The sequence below is a fragment of the Leptidea sinapis genome, chromosome 20, assembly GCF_905404315.1.
Source record: "Leptidea sinapis chromosome 20, ilLepSina1.1, whole genome shotgun sequence".
NCBI classification, from domain to species: Eukaryota; Metazoa; Arthropoda; class Insecta; order Lepidoptera; family Pieridae; genus Leptidea; species Leptidea sinapis.
The window spans coordinates 8,096,740-8,111,109 of record NC_066284.1 but is presented as its reverse complement, the minus strand read 5'-3'; the positions used below and the strand labels follow the sequence as shown (position 1 = coordinate 8,111,109).

The window sequence follows — 14,370 nt, the reverse complement described above, 5'->3', positions numbered from 1 at the left end:
TCAAATCTTGCATAAACAGTATATTTTGGTTTTCGTTATTTTAATCTTTTTCAATACTTTTACTTTCTAATATATACAAATATATTTTAGCTTTGATGTCGGCGTCATCGACAATGTTAACCTCTTTTCATCGCACGCAAATGTGGCTAAAGGAAAAGACAATGTTCTGGTTGATTTCCTTGCTAAAATAAATCGGGGTGCAAACCCATCTGGTCAACTGAAGTTTAATCTTAAAGACACAATCAGTGCTAATGGACAGTATCAGGTGGCAGATAGCAATGGAAAAGGCAATGGCGCCGTTATTGTTGAATTCAAGAAGGTAAGCTTTTTGTCTTTTAACCCAATAGGTGCCGGTAATGCTTCACAGACGAGAAAAATATAATATTTTCCTTCCCATCTCTTAATGGTTGGCAACAACAGTAACTGGTAATAATAAGATAATTTTTGTATAAGATTGTGGCATCAATTACTCTAAAAGTAACTGGCAATATAACCAAAAATGAAAAGGTAAGTTACATTTGATAATGGGTGATCCCAAAATCTTGCACTTTTATAATACCAAAGCGTTGCCGTTAGTCTAGCAGCTATAGGGGTACAAATAATAAGTAACAGAGTATGCTTTAGCGTCTTAATTACTAAGAAAAAAACACCAACAAATTTTTAATTTTTATCTAAATTGTGTGTTAGAAAAATTTCATGAATCTATTTTACCAATCCAGGCTCAACGAAAAATTAAGAGTGATGTGACATTCGTTGCCAAGGAACCAGTTTTTAACGGTGATTTTACAATTTACCTCAATTTTGAAAAAGATAACAATGATAAAATTCATTTCATCACAAACAACAAGAAGACAGAGAAACTTATCGAATCAAAGTAAGTACATAGACTTAATCTAATATTCCTTTCCTGAGTAATAAAAGCCATTTTAATGTCACTTTATTAGATACACGAAAAGAAATGCAGGCGTTACTGTGAACAACCACAGCTATAAAAAATACAATGGTCTGGTTTCTTGAACCACCAAAGACCTTGATTACAATCACAATTAAAATTATATTCATAACCTTTTTTTTTAAATTAATAATGTTTTCTAGGAACAAATTGGAATACGCTGGTAAGACTTCTGAACTCAACATAAACGCTGATGAGCCCTCGAACTTTGAGAAAGCATCCGGCAGCGTAGAACTAGTCTTGCCTACTGAAAGATGTCTCTCTGTTAAATTTAACAGAGGCGTTGTAGCTAAGAATGGTGTAAGTTGTCTATTTATAGAGTTGCCTATTTTAAAAATTTAATTGAAAAAACAACAAGAATAATTCTAACGCTTTCATCTGAAACAGATTATCATAATATATTTACCAATTTAAAGATACCTTATAATACGAAATAAAAATTTTAATGGTTAAAATAACGATCGTCAAATCACTAATCTTTCAGAAACCCTTAATCCATTTTAGCAATTCGCCGTCAACTATGGACGAATAGACAATTCACTAATTATTGTTTTGCATAAATTATTGTTTCATATTTGCGATGCACAAAAAAGCGCAGATAAAATATTATTTTAAATGATATATAAGTTTTTTATTTGTTGTTGCTAAATTACAGTTGTTTAATGGAAAAGACGAAGTAATCTTATCCGATTCGCCTAAACGAGGCAGTCCAGCTTCAACTATCACTGTAAAAGCCAAAATAACTGACACTGATTTCGATGAGAAGTTCGACATTGACGGATCTGTTGAAATCAAAATCAAGGATGGCAAAGATTTGATTGGTAATTTCGCATTCAAGAACGCACCTAATGGAGATAAATATGATGCATCTTTCAAGGTAGGCATAATGCTAATTTGGAAAAGATTAAAATTATCTGATGAAAAAAAACCTGATCCTTACATTACCTATATATATTTATTTATTTTATTTTTATACAGTAAAAGCTCTAAGTTAAACTATTATATTTTAATTGGTTGTTACCAATGACGTTATGTATAGAACGTCATTGGTTGCTACACTTCCACTACTTTTCCGTGACGTTGATAATTGGATAACTACGTCATATTACTTATAACATAACTTTGAGTAAAATTATTAATTTAATTTTGATTTCATTTTCATTAGGTACATCTTAGTACTGTATATAATATTAGGATATTAGAATATGATATTGTTTACCAAAAAAAAACTTATAGTAATTAATTCAAAATGCCAGAGTGCGGTATATGCACTTCTAGTATATAAGTTGTTCAAATTTAAATATTTTATTCTTAATTTAAACGATATTCAGAATTTACCCATACATAATGGAAATGATAAGAACTGGCCCAAAACACAAAAGACAAATTTTTGTTTAAAAGGTTATGTGTATATAAGTTTTATAATAGGAACAAAATAATTTGAAGTTAATACTTTTTAGGCTGATGTGTCAGGTAGCATGGTGCCTAAACGTGCAGTAATAGACTTTACCACCACATACGTAGACCAGGTGATTCTGAATAATGACAAGAGCCACCTGAAGGCGAGCTACGGAGACGATCTGTTCACAGAACTAGTCGGGACTTGGGTCAGCCACTTCCCAACGAACGGTGAAAAGAAGTAAGATTCTAAATTAAGTTTATTGCGCTATTATATCATTAAAGCGATGTTATATCAAAACTATAGAAGTGGCAATATGATGGTTGCCATTTCTTTCCATCAAAATTCAACTTTTGTTGATAATGTGGCGAGCTGTGGAATGAACTTCCTTGTGCAGTTTTTCCAGAACGATACGACATGGGTACCTTCAAAAAAGTGCATACACCTTCCTTAAATACCGGCAAGTCTTCTGTGATTCCTATGGTGTTGTTAGAGAATGTGGGTGAGAGTGATCACTTAACACCAGGTGACCCGTACGCTCGTTTATCCTCCTTTTCCATAAAAAAAATGGAGGTATTACGTATCCTTATGTCACAGCCTGTTTTTAATAAATGCAACTCAATTATCGTAATATAATACATCTAATAAACTGTTATATTAAATTTTAATAACAATGGGACCCTTTATACCTATTATCTTTGTGGGTTAAACTCTGATCTCTTATTAGCAAAAAACATGATCTTATTATCGAAACTTAGACATTGGATACCCCTTCTTCATAAAATAATATTGGGAAGTGTTCCATTAAAGCGCCAACTACGAGTATTACAAACATCTTGACTTTTAATTTTAATAACGGTGAAATTCGCGCACGATAAGATGGGGACGTAAAAATAACGTCAGGTCATTCTAGTGCTTATACGAAAGTTGAAGGTATAATAGAAATCAAACCTATAGTTACGAGGTCATTCGCAGCTTTATTATCATTAAGATTATTATTCTATTTAAAATTATAGTAGTAATGAAAACCTCATTTTATAAGTGCATACAGTTTTAATTAATCCGTTTTGGTTTTAAAAGCTAAAGGTAATAAATTACCAGTACCAGTTCTTTGCTTCTTTGCACAGGATGCCGGCTAGATTATGTTTACCACAACGGCGCCTATTTCTGCCGTGAAGCAGTAATGTGTAAACATTATTGTGTTTAGGTCTGAAGGGCGCCGTAGCTAGTGAAATAACTGGGCAAATGAGACTTAACGTCTTATGTCTCGAGGTGACGAGCGCAATTGTAGTGTCCCTCAGAATTATTGGGTTTTTCAAGAATCCTGAGCGGCACTGCATTGTAATGGGCAAGGCTTATCAATTACCAGCCGAATGTCCTACTCACGTCTAGTCCCTTATTTTCATAAAACCAAATAAATCATAAACATCTTTGCAGGTATTTGAATGATGTCACATGGACGCTTAGGCTTCCACTCGAGACTGCCCACGACATCAAGTGGGTGTCAACGATGCTCTACCTGCACCCTGAGAACAAGGAACAAGAGGTATCTAAAAAATTTCAATTTTTGCTGTACCATACTTTAGCTACGATGCGGATTTACCGCCGTTTTCAATAACCTATATATCCTTAGTTTAACTTACTTAAAAAGTTATATCTACATCAATTATTTTATTTCTATGAAGACAAGGTGCTTAAACAAAAAAACATATTTGACTTTTAATATGTAACATATTTCAGAAAATAAAATCAGTTTTTATATAATATTTTTATTACAGGTAACATTGATTGAGTCACTGCAAATAAACGGAGACTTGTACAAGATTGATGGCAGTGGTAAATTTGACAACACGGGTGGTAACACCAAGTTGAAGGTGATAGTCCCGCACAATGACCCACTCATATTCGATGTTGGCTACAAAGCAGATTTTGAAGGTACATTTTAAATTGAAACTCAAATAATATTTTTGCTAGGAAATTTAAATCATATCTGTAAGAACAAGCTTTTCTCAAAATATAATGCTATCTTTTAAACAGTACAACTGATTCTCAACGAACTTTTAAAATAATACATATTTACCAAGTACAGATTTATCTGGATCTTTTAAGATAGTATTCATTAGCATCTGTCTTTGAATTAACCAATTCACTGCGAACTTTTAGGTTTATTACAATTTTAAGAGCAATAATGCAGTGAACGAAAACTTACCAGATGCCATAACGTCTATTTAATACCAGTTATAAAAATTATTATTAGTGTTAAATTGTCTTTCTTTTTTGTAAAATTGTATTATTTAGGAACGACTCTAATATAAATAAATCTGCGAAGAATCTATATTCAAAATTTTACACTAATTATATGGCATTTCAAGTTATCATAAAACAATTTCAGGAGAAATAAAGACTGGAGAGGTAGACTTAAAGGCGCAGTATGGCAAGGGAAAGAGTGCGGAACTATCGTTGAAAGGAACCGGATCTCAACGCCAGTATGAGATGAAAGTGTTCGCCAACGCACCACAGAATGAAAAGTTCAAGAAAATCGACTTACATCTACGTACAGAGGTAAACATTAAACTTTTATTTTGACCATTGATATCAATCGACTGTTAGCATTCAGGGCGTATATATGCTAGGCGCATTAAGGCGACACTAAATGCCGGCGACCCTGAGCGATATGAGTTCACGGCTCCTATGTAACAAAGCCAATATTTTCAAAATTCTTGCGTCGAAAATTTAACATTTTCACAGGCGCAAACAATTTTATTGCTTACAATCCTCTTTATTGATTACTAATCTTAATAAATGTACCAACACAAAAAAATAAAAGCTATAAGAACAACTTTTATGAGAGCAGTATACTAAACAAATGCATCGTGCCGAGAAAAAACTTGTTTAACTGCAAACAAAAAACAAAACTGGTAGTTCATAATAGCTCTGGAGTGTTAAGTTTAACTAACAGCAAGCATTAGCAACCAACAAGTAAGACTTAAGGGTAAGTGTAATAGGATAATGTAGTGTTTATAGCTCCAAAAACAAACAAAACTTGTTTAACTGCAAACAAAAAACAAAACTGGTAGTTCATAATAGCTCTGGAGTGTTAAGTTTAACTAACAGCAAGCATTAGCAACCAACAAGTAAGACTTAAGGGTAAGTGTAATAGGATAATGTAGTGTTTATAGCTCCAAATGCTATATTTTCACCACAAAACTTGTCTAAAAACACCTTGTTTGCGTGTTTTCTGCTTACTCTTCGCCTTAACGGCTTAAATTTTCTAGCTTAGCGGAAGACCGACGATAAGTCACTTACAATTGCAATACACTTTCTATCTTTCGACATTACTTCGTAAATACCTTCAGACGTTTGAGTGTACAAATTAAGTCATTCCTAATAAGTTATAAAGCTGGTATGGTGCCTAATCATAACATTCAAGGGTCAGTTAAATAATTGAATTCTCATAAAAAATTACAAATTTTCTTTCCGAAAAAAAAGGAACAAAAACTATTTCCGCTAAAACATTTTTTCAGCCATTGTATTATTCTGTAATAACAACACAGATTAAGGCACACAACATAATAAATATCCAAGTAAATGGAAAATTTTGGAAGGTGTAAAAGATGACACTGAATTAAAAAGATATTGAACATGATCTGGTCAGAAGCAAATTAATGAATTAGTATAACGCAGAATTCCATCTTCGCACTAGTTTCTATACTTTGTTCCACGCACAATCAAATTATCGAATACGTATTTTTGGATGTTTACACTGTTGATTGAACCAAACGTTTTGGGCTGCCTGACGCTGAAGCTTGGTCAACTTCTCCTTCAACAACTTCATCATCAGGACGTGTTGTCTCGCCAAAATCTGGCACGAGACTGCAACGTGGATGCCTCGTGTAGAGGCGAAATACGTGTAGAATTGTTTAAAAACAAATATTGGCGTAATTAACACTAAAGAAAACTTAAATCATTTGTATAATTATGGATTTCCGCAAAGTAACGCCTACTTCAATAAATTTTCTTCGGCAGGTATAGCCGAACAGGCGAAATTATACATCAGTATCGAATACGTTTTTCTTTGTGACTCTGCAGGAAGTTACAACAATAGTTTCTTCACCTTCCTTGTATGCCACTTTGTGTTAGTGTGCGTGCATTGGTCAAAATAGAGGTTAACTGTCAAACACAATATTTTTCCACGTTTTCATAGCTGTCTATCTAGACGTATAAATGATCTCAGAGCCAACCCTTGGGTTTCCAACAAAAATCCTGGCAGAATGACAAAATACATAGTAAAACAAAATTATTGAATTAGGCGTTACTTTGCGGAAATCCATAATTATACAAATCGGTCACTCACTCGGAATAAATAATAATTTTAATATTTTACATACATGTGAAAAAGGATTTCGCTTAAATGTGTTAGAGCAATTAGAAATAATAAAACACAAAAATAACATGTTTACATTGTTGAATGAACAAACAAATTTAGTCCCATCACCTTTGTTACGTGTCTCTTCCGGGGGTAATACGTCACAACAGCCGACCAATCACAGCGCGTCATTTCTCGTGCCAGATTTTGGCTAGACAACACGTCCTGAGGATGCCTCGTGTAGAGGCGAAACACGTGTCGAATTGTTTTAAAAACAAATATTGGCGAAATTAACACTAAAGAAAACTTAAATCATTTGTAGAATACATAGTATTTTTTTTTTGGTGTAAAACAGCGGCTTCCGGCTCATTTGATTCAGTCTCGTGCCAGATTTTGGCTAGACAACACGTCCTGAGGATGCCTCGTGTAGAGGCGAAACACGTGTCGAATTGTTTTAAAAACAAATATTGGCGAAATTAACACTAAAGAAAACTTAAATCATTTGTAGAATACATAGTATTTTTTTTTTAGCAAGTTGCGGCCAAATAGAAGGTTGCTCTATTGCAAATTGCTATTTCAGCCAGCTTTATCAATACACATTTTTACACGCAACATGTCATAAACACTATGTTAACTTGATTTATTCTATGTTTAGATTTCAACTTTCAAAATATGATTTTACTTGAAAGTTACGGAGTTTATTTTATTAAAGAAGAATGACAATTTTAAGAATAAGAATAAATTTATATTTTAACTCGATCTTTTTACGGATATTTTTAATATTTTACAAGCTTTTGTATGACTACATTGTGATTGTCAATGAATTGCTACACTAGCTGGAGTTAGATCAAATGAAGCTGTGATTAACAATAAACCTTTTATCTTGGCAGTCATCATTTGGCATAGAAAATGCCTAATTTTGACGAGACTAAAAATATCAATAATATCATAATATAATTACAAATTTATGGATATTAAATTGAAAAGTAAATTCGTCATGCTTTACTACCCGAAATAGCGATGAAGAGACAGGAATCAATTACGATAAAAATACTAAAAAGATGTTAGGCTGAGCTATCAGATGTATTCTGACTTAGAATTAGTAAAACAAACAGCCGTCAGCTATATTGCTGGATAGCATAGCCTGTCGATTTCACAGACTTGTTGGTGTTACTGAACTATAGTTATTGTGCAACCGAAGTAATTCATTAACAAATATTATTTACAGAGCTCTGAGCCCAGCACTTACAACAGCTGGTTGGTAGTTGACTTAGATGGTCGTGTGTACAAATCTGAAAACGTCATGGTTCTGATATATTCGTCACCGATGTTCGACTTCAAGTACACCAGCCCAGCATCCCCGAAGATCACCAGGTAACACACTCGTATATTTGATTTATTTTAATATAAAATGAACATGCTTCGGTGGCGCACCAGGTAAACTGCTGACAGTTCACCACTGAGTCCCTGGTTCGATCCTCACTCCCCACCTACCAATCAATCTATATTGATGAAACTTGAAATTTTTTTATTCAAAACTAGCTGACCAGACAGACGTTGTTCTGTATATAATTAATAAAATAATGTTTTTTATGACATAATAAAATTGTTTCACAGCGGACCTGCCAAACCGTCCGTCAATAAATTGTCTCATAGAAAATATGTTTGATTTCTGAACGACGGGGGACATATCAAAGGAAAAACAAATTTTTATTTTTTTTCCGAGCATTTTCTTATTTTTTCACCTTTTAAACCTTCTCTGGACTTCCACAAATAATTCAAGACCAAAATTAGTCAAATCGGTCCAGCCGTTCTCGAGTTTTAGCGAGACTAACAAACAGCAATTCATTTTTATATATATAGATAGATAAGATTAAATATCACTTATTGAAAGTCTAAAACTACCACCCATTCGAGGAAGTATGCCTCAGACTTGAGAAGAGCGTGCGCAAGAAACTCAGCGACCAGTCCATCTATCAAGGGACCAGTTTGTAATGCTCGTTTGTCTACCGCTTCCATAAAAAAGAAATAAAATATCATAAAGTGCTTACTCAAATTACTCTTAGATGGTTTAGGCACTTGCTGCCCTTTTACCTGATCTATTATGAAATAATAATTATGCCCTTACGTCTAATATTCTACCACTTTTCTGATAAAGTACTGCTTTGCTGAACTGTACGCTTAAGGAAAAATTGTTATTTATTGATTTCTCACAACTTTTTAGAGTGTAATGGTTAAGCCTTCTTATCACCTACATATTAAGAGCAAATCGTCCGTCTTACTAAATAATAGATTTTCCATAAAATTGTTTTAATTTTCTATTCAGTAAGCTATTAGTCTTGAATCTTCTTAATTTTTAAACAATATCAATAAACTGAGAGTAATTAGAAAATATAATGTAATTTACAAGATATAATAATGTGACCGTTATCTGCTTTCCAGAATATATTTGAAAGGAACAGGTGTAAGAAGTAAGCACAGCCGTGTTGAACTTAAGATGCTCAACTTCCGGAAATTAGATCTGGACGTAGCGTTTGAAGTTGGATTCGAAAAGGACTTGTTCGTGAAATTCGAAGGAAACTCGGAAAATTTGGGCTTGAAAAATTACAAGATAGATATCAATACTAAGGATTCAGGAAGTGGAAAACGTCTTGAATTTGAAGCTGTCAACGATGGCAAAAACGTTGTCAGCGGAAGGTATTTAATTTCTAGAGATCTATCACACTATGTCTTAAACCTTTTTACTGTAGACTTAGATAAACCCCCATACTATATTGAATCCTAAACAGGCCATTTTCTAGCACATTAAAATAAACAGAGAAATTATTTGGCTAGTAAGACTAAACATCACAAATCTGAAAGTCACAAGAGCAATGGTAGTGCCACTCAAAGTTTTTGTTTTTCTGGAATCCAGAGCGACACTGTATTACAAATAAGACATCGAGCTCGTATTGTTACAATTTCTAATTAAAAAAAACTAAAAAACACGCTTTAATAGAAAAACGAACTAAAACATTGAAAATTTATTTTGAAATTTAAAATTAACACCAATTCCTGCCTTAAAAGACGATAGATGAAAATTATATAAATTAACAAAAATCTTATTTTGCAAATTGAAAAATGGAATAATTTTATCGAATTAATGTATTGGCATCGATCCTCGATAAATCTACGAAATTTGAACAAAATCTAGCCGTTTAAAGTGGGTCAAATTCGCGTCCAAATGAGTCGGTTACAACCAAACCTACATACAGGTGAAGCGCTAAAAACATGACCATTTATGAAATTTTCTTCCCGTTTGTATTTGAGAACTATTAAATTTTGAAATTTGAATAATAAATCAAGATAGCAACAATCTTTAAAATTTTATGAATATAAAATTTTACGATACAGTGAAGTCCGTTGTTTGTGTCAAGTATATTAAAACATATTGTGTACAGTATCATTTTTGTTTTATCTTTGACATGACTGGCCATATGAAATTTCTATTATATAATATTTTTTTCCACTTACAGTACATCCTTTATCAAAAAGGAAGAAGATACAAAGGTCATCATCGAAGGATCGGGTACTCTGAAAGTCCGTGACACCCAGAAGCCAGCCAATTTCAAATTCATTAGAACTATCCTTACTGAAGGCGCAGAACAAGGAATGGAGGTATAATATAAATTATGTTTAGTTATAACTTAGAACCGAGGAACCTAGAAACCTAAGAATGTTTGAGTTCAAGGGATGCTCAGGGGCATTAACAATTCTGAGATCTGTACCTCCCATGTATCTACAATAAGGATGATATAATGGTTCTTTTCTGTATCTGTATAATGTTTCACCATGAAAAATTGTCCAAATCGCGTAAAAATGGTAGTCGGTTCGGGCCTGGTCCGGCAAGTTTGGAAGATGTCAGAGATTTACTAAATGTGGGTTCGTAGAGTTAAAACGTGTGTGGTCTCTAGTTTTTATGGAACATATGATGAGGATTGGTTTACGAGTAGCTGCTGTCTCACTGCGAGCTTCGTTATCAATGTTCAAAGTTTGGTACAATACACAGGAGCTGTTGTAAATTATAACATCTCATAAGGCAAGCTTTAACACGTCCTCCTCTCTGTAGTTTAAATAATGACGTACCCATTATCAAGTTATCAGTATAATCGATTTTCTTCCATATAACATAAATATTAATATGAAATTCGTATGTTGAATAGACGTTCATCAATATTGCTGTTGGTGAGAGTAACCACGTTGCTGAGTCAAGAATCACCAACCTGGAGTACAAGAGCTCTTATGTGTACTGCGAAGAGAAGAAGCAGTGCGCCCACGCCGAGCTACACTCCAAGTTGAACATGAACCGTAATTATATTATATTATATATATATATATATTTGTCTTAAAAAATATACATATGTACAAAAATAGGTTAAGTTAAGCTTGAACTAAATGATCAAATCAGAAAGGAGAAGAAGAAGTAGCAAAAAGAGACTTAGACTTAGATTTTTGAACGGTTCTCAGCCTCGAATTAAAAGATGAGTGGTTAAGAATAATTGAACAATGTCATTGTGACGATAATTTTCGCATTAGCCTAATAACTAAAGCCAGGCTTGATACCTTGCCGCATATTTTTTAAATGAACAATAAATAATTACATGCAATGTTTCAAGCGGCGATCTAATCCGCTCCCATAGCAAGATTTGTGAACCGCCAAATAAAATAAAAATGATATTAATTGTAAATACCTATGGCGACCACGTACCGAAAGGTAGCCTGAAGAAGCTAGTGAATCTACTGGCCTAATGAAACTTCTAATCTTCTAACTTAAAATTTTGGATTTTTCAAGAATCCTTGCAGTAAAACATTCAGCAGAACGTATCAATTCCCATAAAGATCCCCAAGACTTTCTCATAAAAAGTGTGAGATAAAACTTAGAAAATTCGATTAATGTATGAATTATAAAAACAGATCAATGATATTCTTTTATAAAGCGCCACAAAGATACAGACAATGTATTGTGTCTTTTGTTAATTTTTCCTTGTTAATTAAGTCCAACTATTGTTTTCAGAGCCTGGCGTCCTTCAACACGTATTCAACGTCGGCTTCGACCTCCGCAAGCTCGGCTTTGCAACAGAGTTCGGTCTAGAAGCCACGCATGAGGTCTCCGACAAGTCACTGCCCCAATACCTGCTCAATCTCCATGTCAACCGGGAAACTGACAAAATTCACCTTAATATGTACAGCAAGCCTGTACCTGGCAGTAAGTTATTTTTTGCTATTTTCTTTTCAAAGTGCTAATAATTATTTGAATGTCAATAGGAATCTATTTGGAGAAAATATTGAATTTTTTTTAAACTTATTTTGCAGAATTCCCAGCTGGTCTTACAATCGCACTTGCAAAACGCGTGGTTGCCATTGAAACACAACTTGTATACCCCACTGATAAGACATTACCGTTCCCCATAAGCGGAGAGGTGAAGCTGTTTGCTGACAAGAACAAACCCGATACTAAGACTGCTGCTCGGTTCATGGTAGACTTAATCACTAGCGACAAGAGTGTACAAGGTGTAGCTGAGGTTGGATTTAGCCATCCCAAATTGAGAAAGGTGAGAAACGTCTTTTACTGTTTTTTTAAATCGTAAAAATAACGTTGATTGGCTCTGTCGGATTTTATTTGATGAAAATTTCTATATAAGATTTATGTTTTTTTTATAAAAATAAGGGACGAGACTAACAGGACGCTCAGCTGATAGTAATTGATACGCCTTGCCCATTACAATGCAGTACCGCTCAGAATTCTTGAAAAACCCAAAAATTTTGAGCGGCACTACAATTGCGCTCGTCATCTTGAGACATAAGATGTTAAGTCTCATTTGCCCAGTAATTTCACTAGCGGCGCCCTTCTGACCTAAACGCAGTAATATTTACACATTACTGCTTCACGGCAGAAATAGGCGCCGTTGTGGTACCCATAAACTAGCCGGCACACTGTGCAAAGGAGCCTCCCACAGGTACAATCAATGAATTCATGTTTATACAAAACAATGAGAATAACTATATGTAAAATATATATCATTACGGGGAAGTGTACCAAAAATACTGGTAGCATTTCCGCGTTGGATAGCTAGTCGTATCCATTGAGGTGCGTAGATAGTACTTTGTACATTCACCGCGCTTCAATCAATCAATCTTGAAATCAACTTAACTAAGACCAGACTAAATATTTTTCTGTAACATTTACCATTTTATATTTTACAGGAAGCTTTGGCTCGCGCCAAGGCTGAGTTCGAGCGACCCAGCGAAAGCTCTGTGAAAATGTCAACACTTGCTCTTATTTCCCACCCTATTCTTGGACAAGTAAGTTTTGCCACAATTGCAACTTTTATGACCGCATTCAATATACGTTTTTGAATCGAGACTTTTTCTCATCTGACAATCTGTCCTGAATCCTGCACTTCAATATCTAATTACTTCAATAACGCTTATCCGTCACATTTACGTAAATATCAATCTTAAAATTCTTAATTGCCTATATTCGTCTTAAAATCTCAAGGGTTAAAATACAGATCAGCATAATGTCATAACATCCATGGTTCAATTCTCTTTGATAACATCTATCGACCGGTTATTGAAGTGCAAAAGCATTTAATGGATTGAAATATTACTAAGATCTAGCCCATAAAGCAACTGAAAGTAAATTTTATTTTTAATAATTTTGTAGAAAAGCAATCAATGATTATGGGTTTTATTATAATAAACTCCCTCGTATTAGTAAGAACGTATTATACATCATTAATATCTTCTAGTTTCGTTAGATAGTGGCTGTCTGCCCAAAGAAGATAGATACCTGTGATGCAATGATGTCTCAAGCTTTGTCTTTTAAGGCTTGTTGAGATTGTGTCACGTTATTATAATTTCATTTATACATACATTTTTATTTCTGCAGGATCGTAAAGCTGCATTTGATTTCGAAGGCAGTCCAACTCACGTTAAGATTATGGTAAGCAGTTTGGAAAAAGTTGATCCAGTATAAAAAATCTTCACAGTAATCCTCGCATGCATTAAAATGCTTATCACAAATTATTATCATTTCCAGATTGAGTCACCAATAGTGAAAGTGTTAGAGCTTGAAGGATCGACAGTCATGAAGGAGAACCTACAACAAGCCGATGTCCGTTTCAAGCTGCTAGATGGCAAACCTGTGACAATGTACGCGGTTGTGAAAGACTTCGCATACTATGAATTCACTACAGGATATAGTGGTATGTGCTTTCTGTGGAATGATTCACATCTGACTAATGATTTATTGTTTTATCAATTGTTCTAATGGGCTGGAGACTCTGACCCCTTTTAGGCCGCCCTGATAATAATATTATAAAAGATTAGTGTCGGGATGGAATTTTCAGCTACTGTGGTAAAAAAATCCACCACAAGAAAACAATTAAATTAAATTAGAAAGTGCGATATTTCAACCCACATCACGTTGTAGTCTGCCAAACTACGACCTTGAAATTCGCAGATGATGTTTGGCGGCTTCAGCTCCTAGCTACAGTAGTCCCAAACCGATACGATTTATGTATCTTTTTACAGCATATTCCCACCTCAAAGTCTCGCTGTCTCTCTAATACCTTTGATGTTGCTGACCTCATTAAATGGGTTCTCTCATTT

At 34.1% G+C, this 14,370-nt stretch overlaps 1 protein-coding gene across 1 annotated transcript in view; it reads left to right on the top strand.

Moving 5' to 3' along the window:
* The window catches only part of LOC126970121 (apolipophorins), a 63,674-nt gene that overhangs the window by 25,871 nt on the left and 23,433 nt on the right, over positions 1–14,370 (top strand). Inside the window, exons 23-39 of the mRNA XM_050815849.1 lie at positions 91–319; positions 720–874; positions 1,096–1,252; positions 1,608–1,829; positions 2,413–2,591; positions 3,789–3,897; positions 4,130–4,286; positions 4,744–4,913; positions 7,946–8,091; positions 9,160–9,414; positions 10,233–10,374; positions 10,920–11,064; positions 11,771–11,962; positions 12,070–12,308; positions 12,961–13,059; positions 13,649–13,702; positions 13,799–13,964. Of these exons, the coding sequence (XP_050671806.1) occupies positions 91–319; positions 720–874; positions 1,096–1,252; positions 1,608–1,829; positions 2,413–2,591; positions 3,789–3,897; positions 4,130–4,286; positions 4,744–4,913; positions 7,946–8,091; positions 9,160–9,414; positions 10,233–10,374; positions 10,920–11,064; positions 11,771–11,962; positions 12,070–12,308; positions 12,961–13,059; positions 13,649–13,702; positions 13,799–13,964 (2,816 nt within the window). The remainder of the gene's footprint in view (positions 1–90; positions 320–719; positions 875–1,095; positions 1,253–1,607; positions 1,830–2,412; positions 2,592–3,788; positions 3,898–4,129; positions 4,287–4,743; positions 4,914–7,945; positions 8,092–9,159; positions 9,415–10,232; positions 10,375–10,919; positions 11,065–11,770; positions 11,963–12,069; positions 12,309–12,960; positions 13,060–13,648; positions 13,703–13,798; positions 13,965–14,370) is intronic.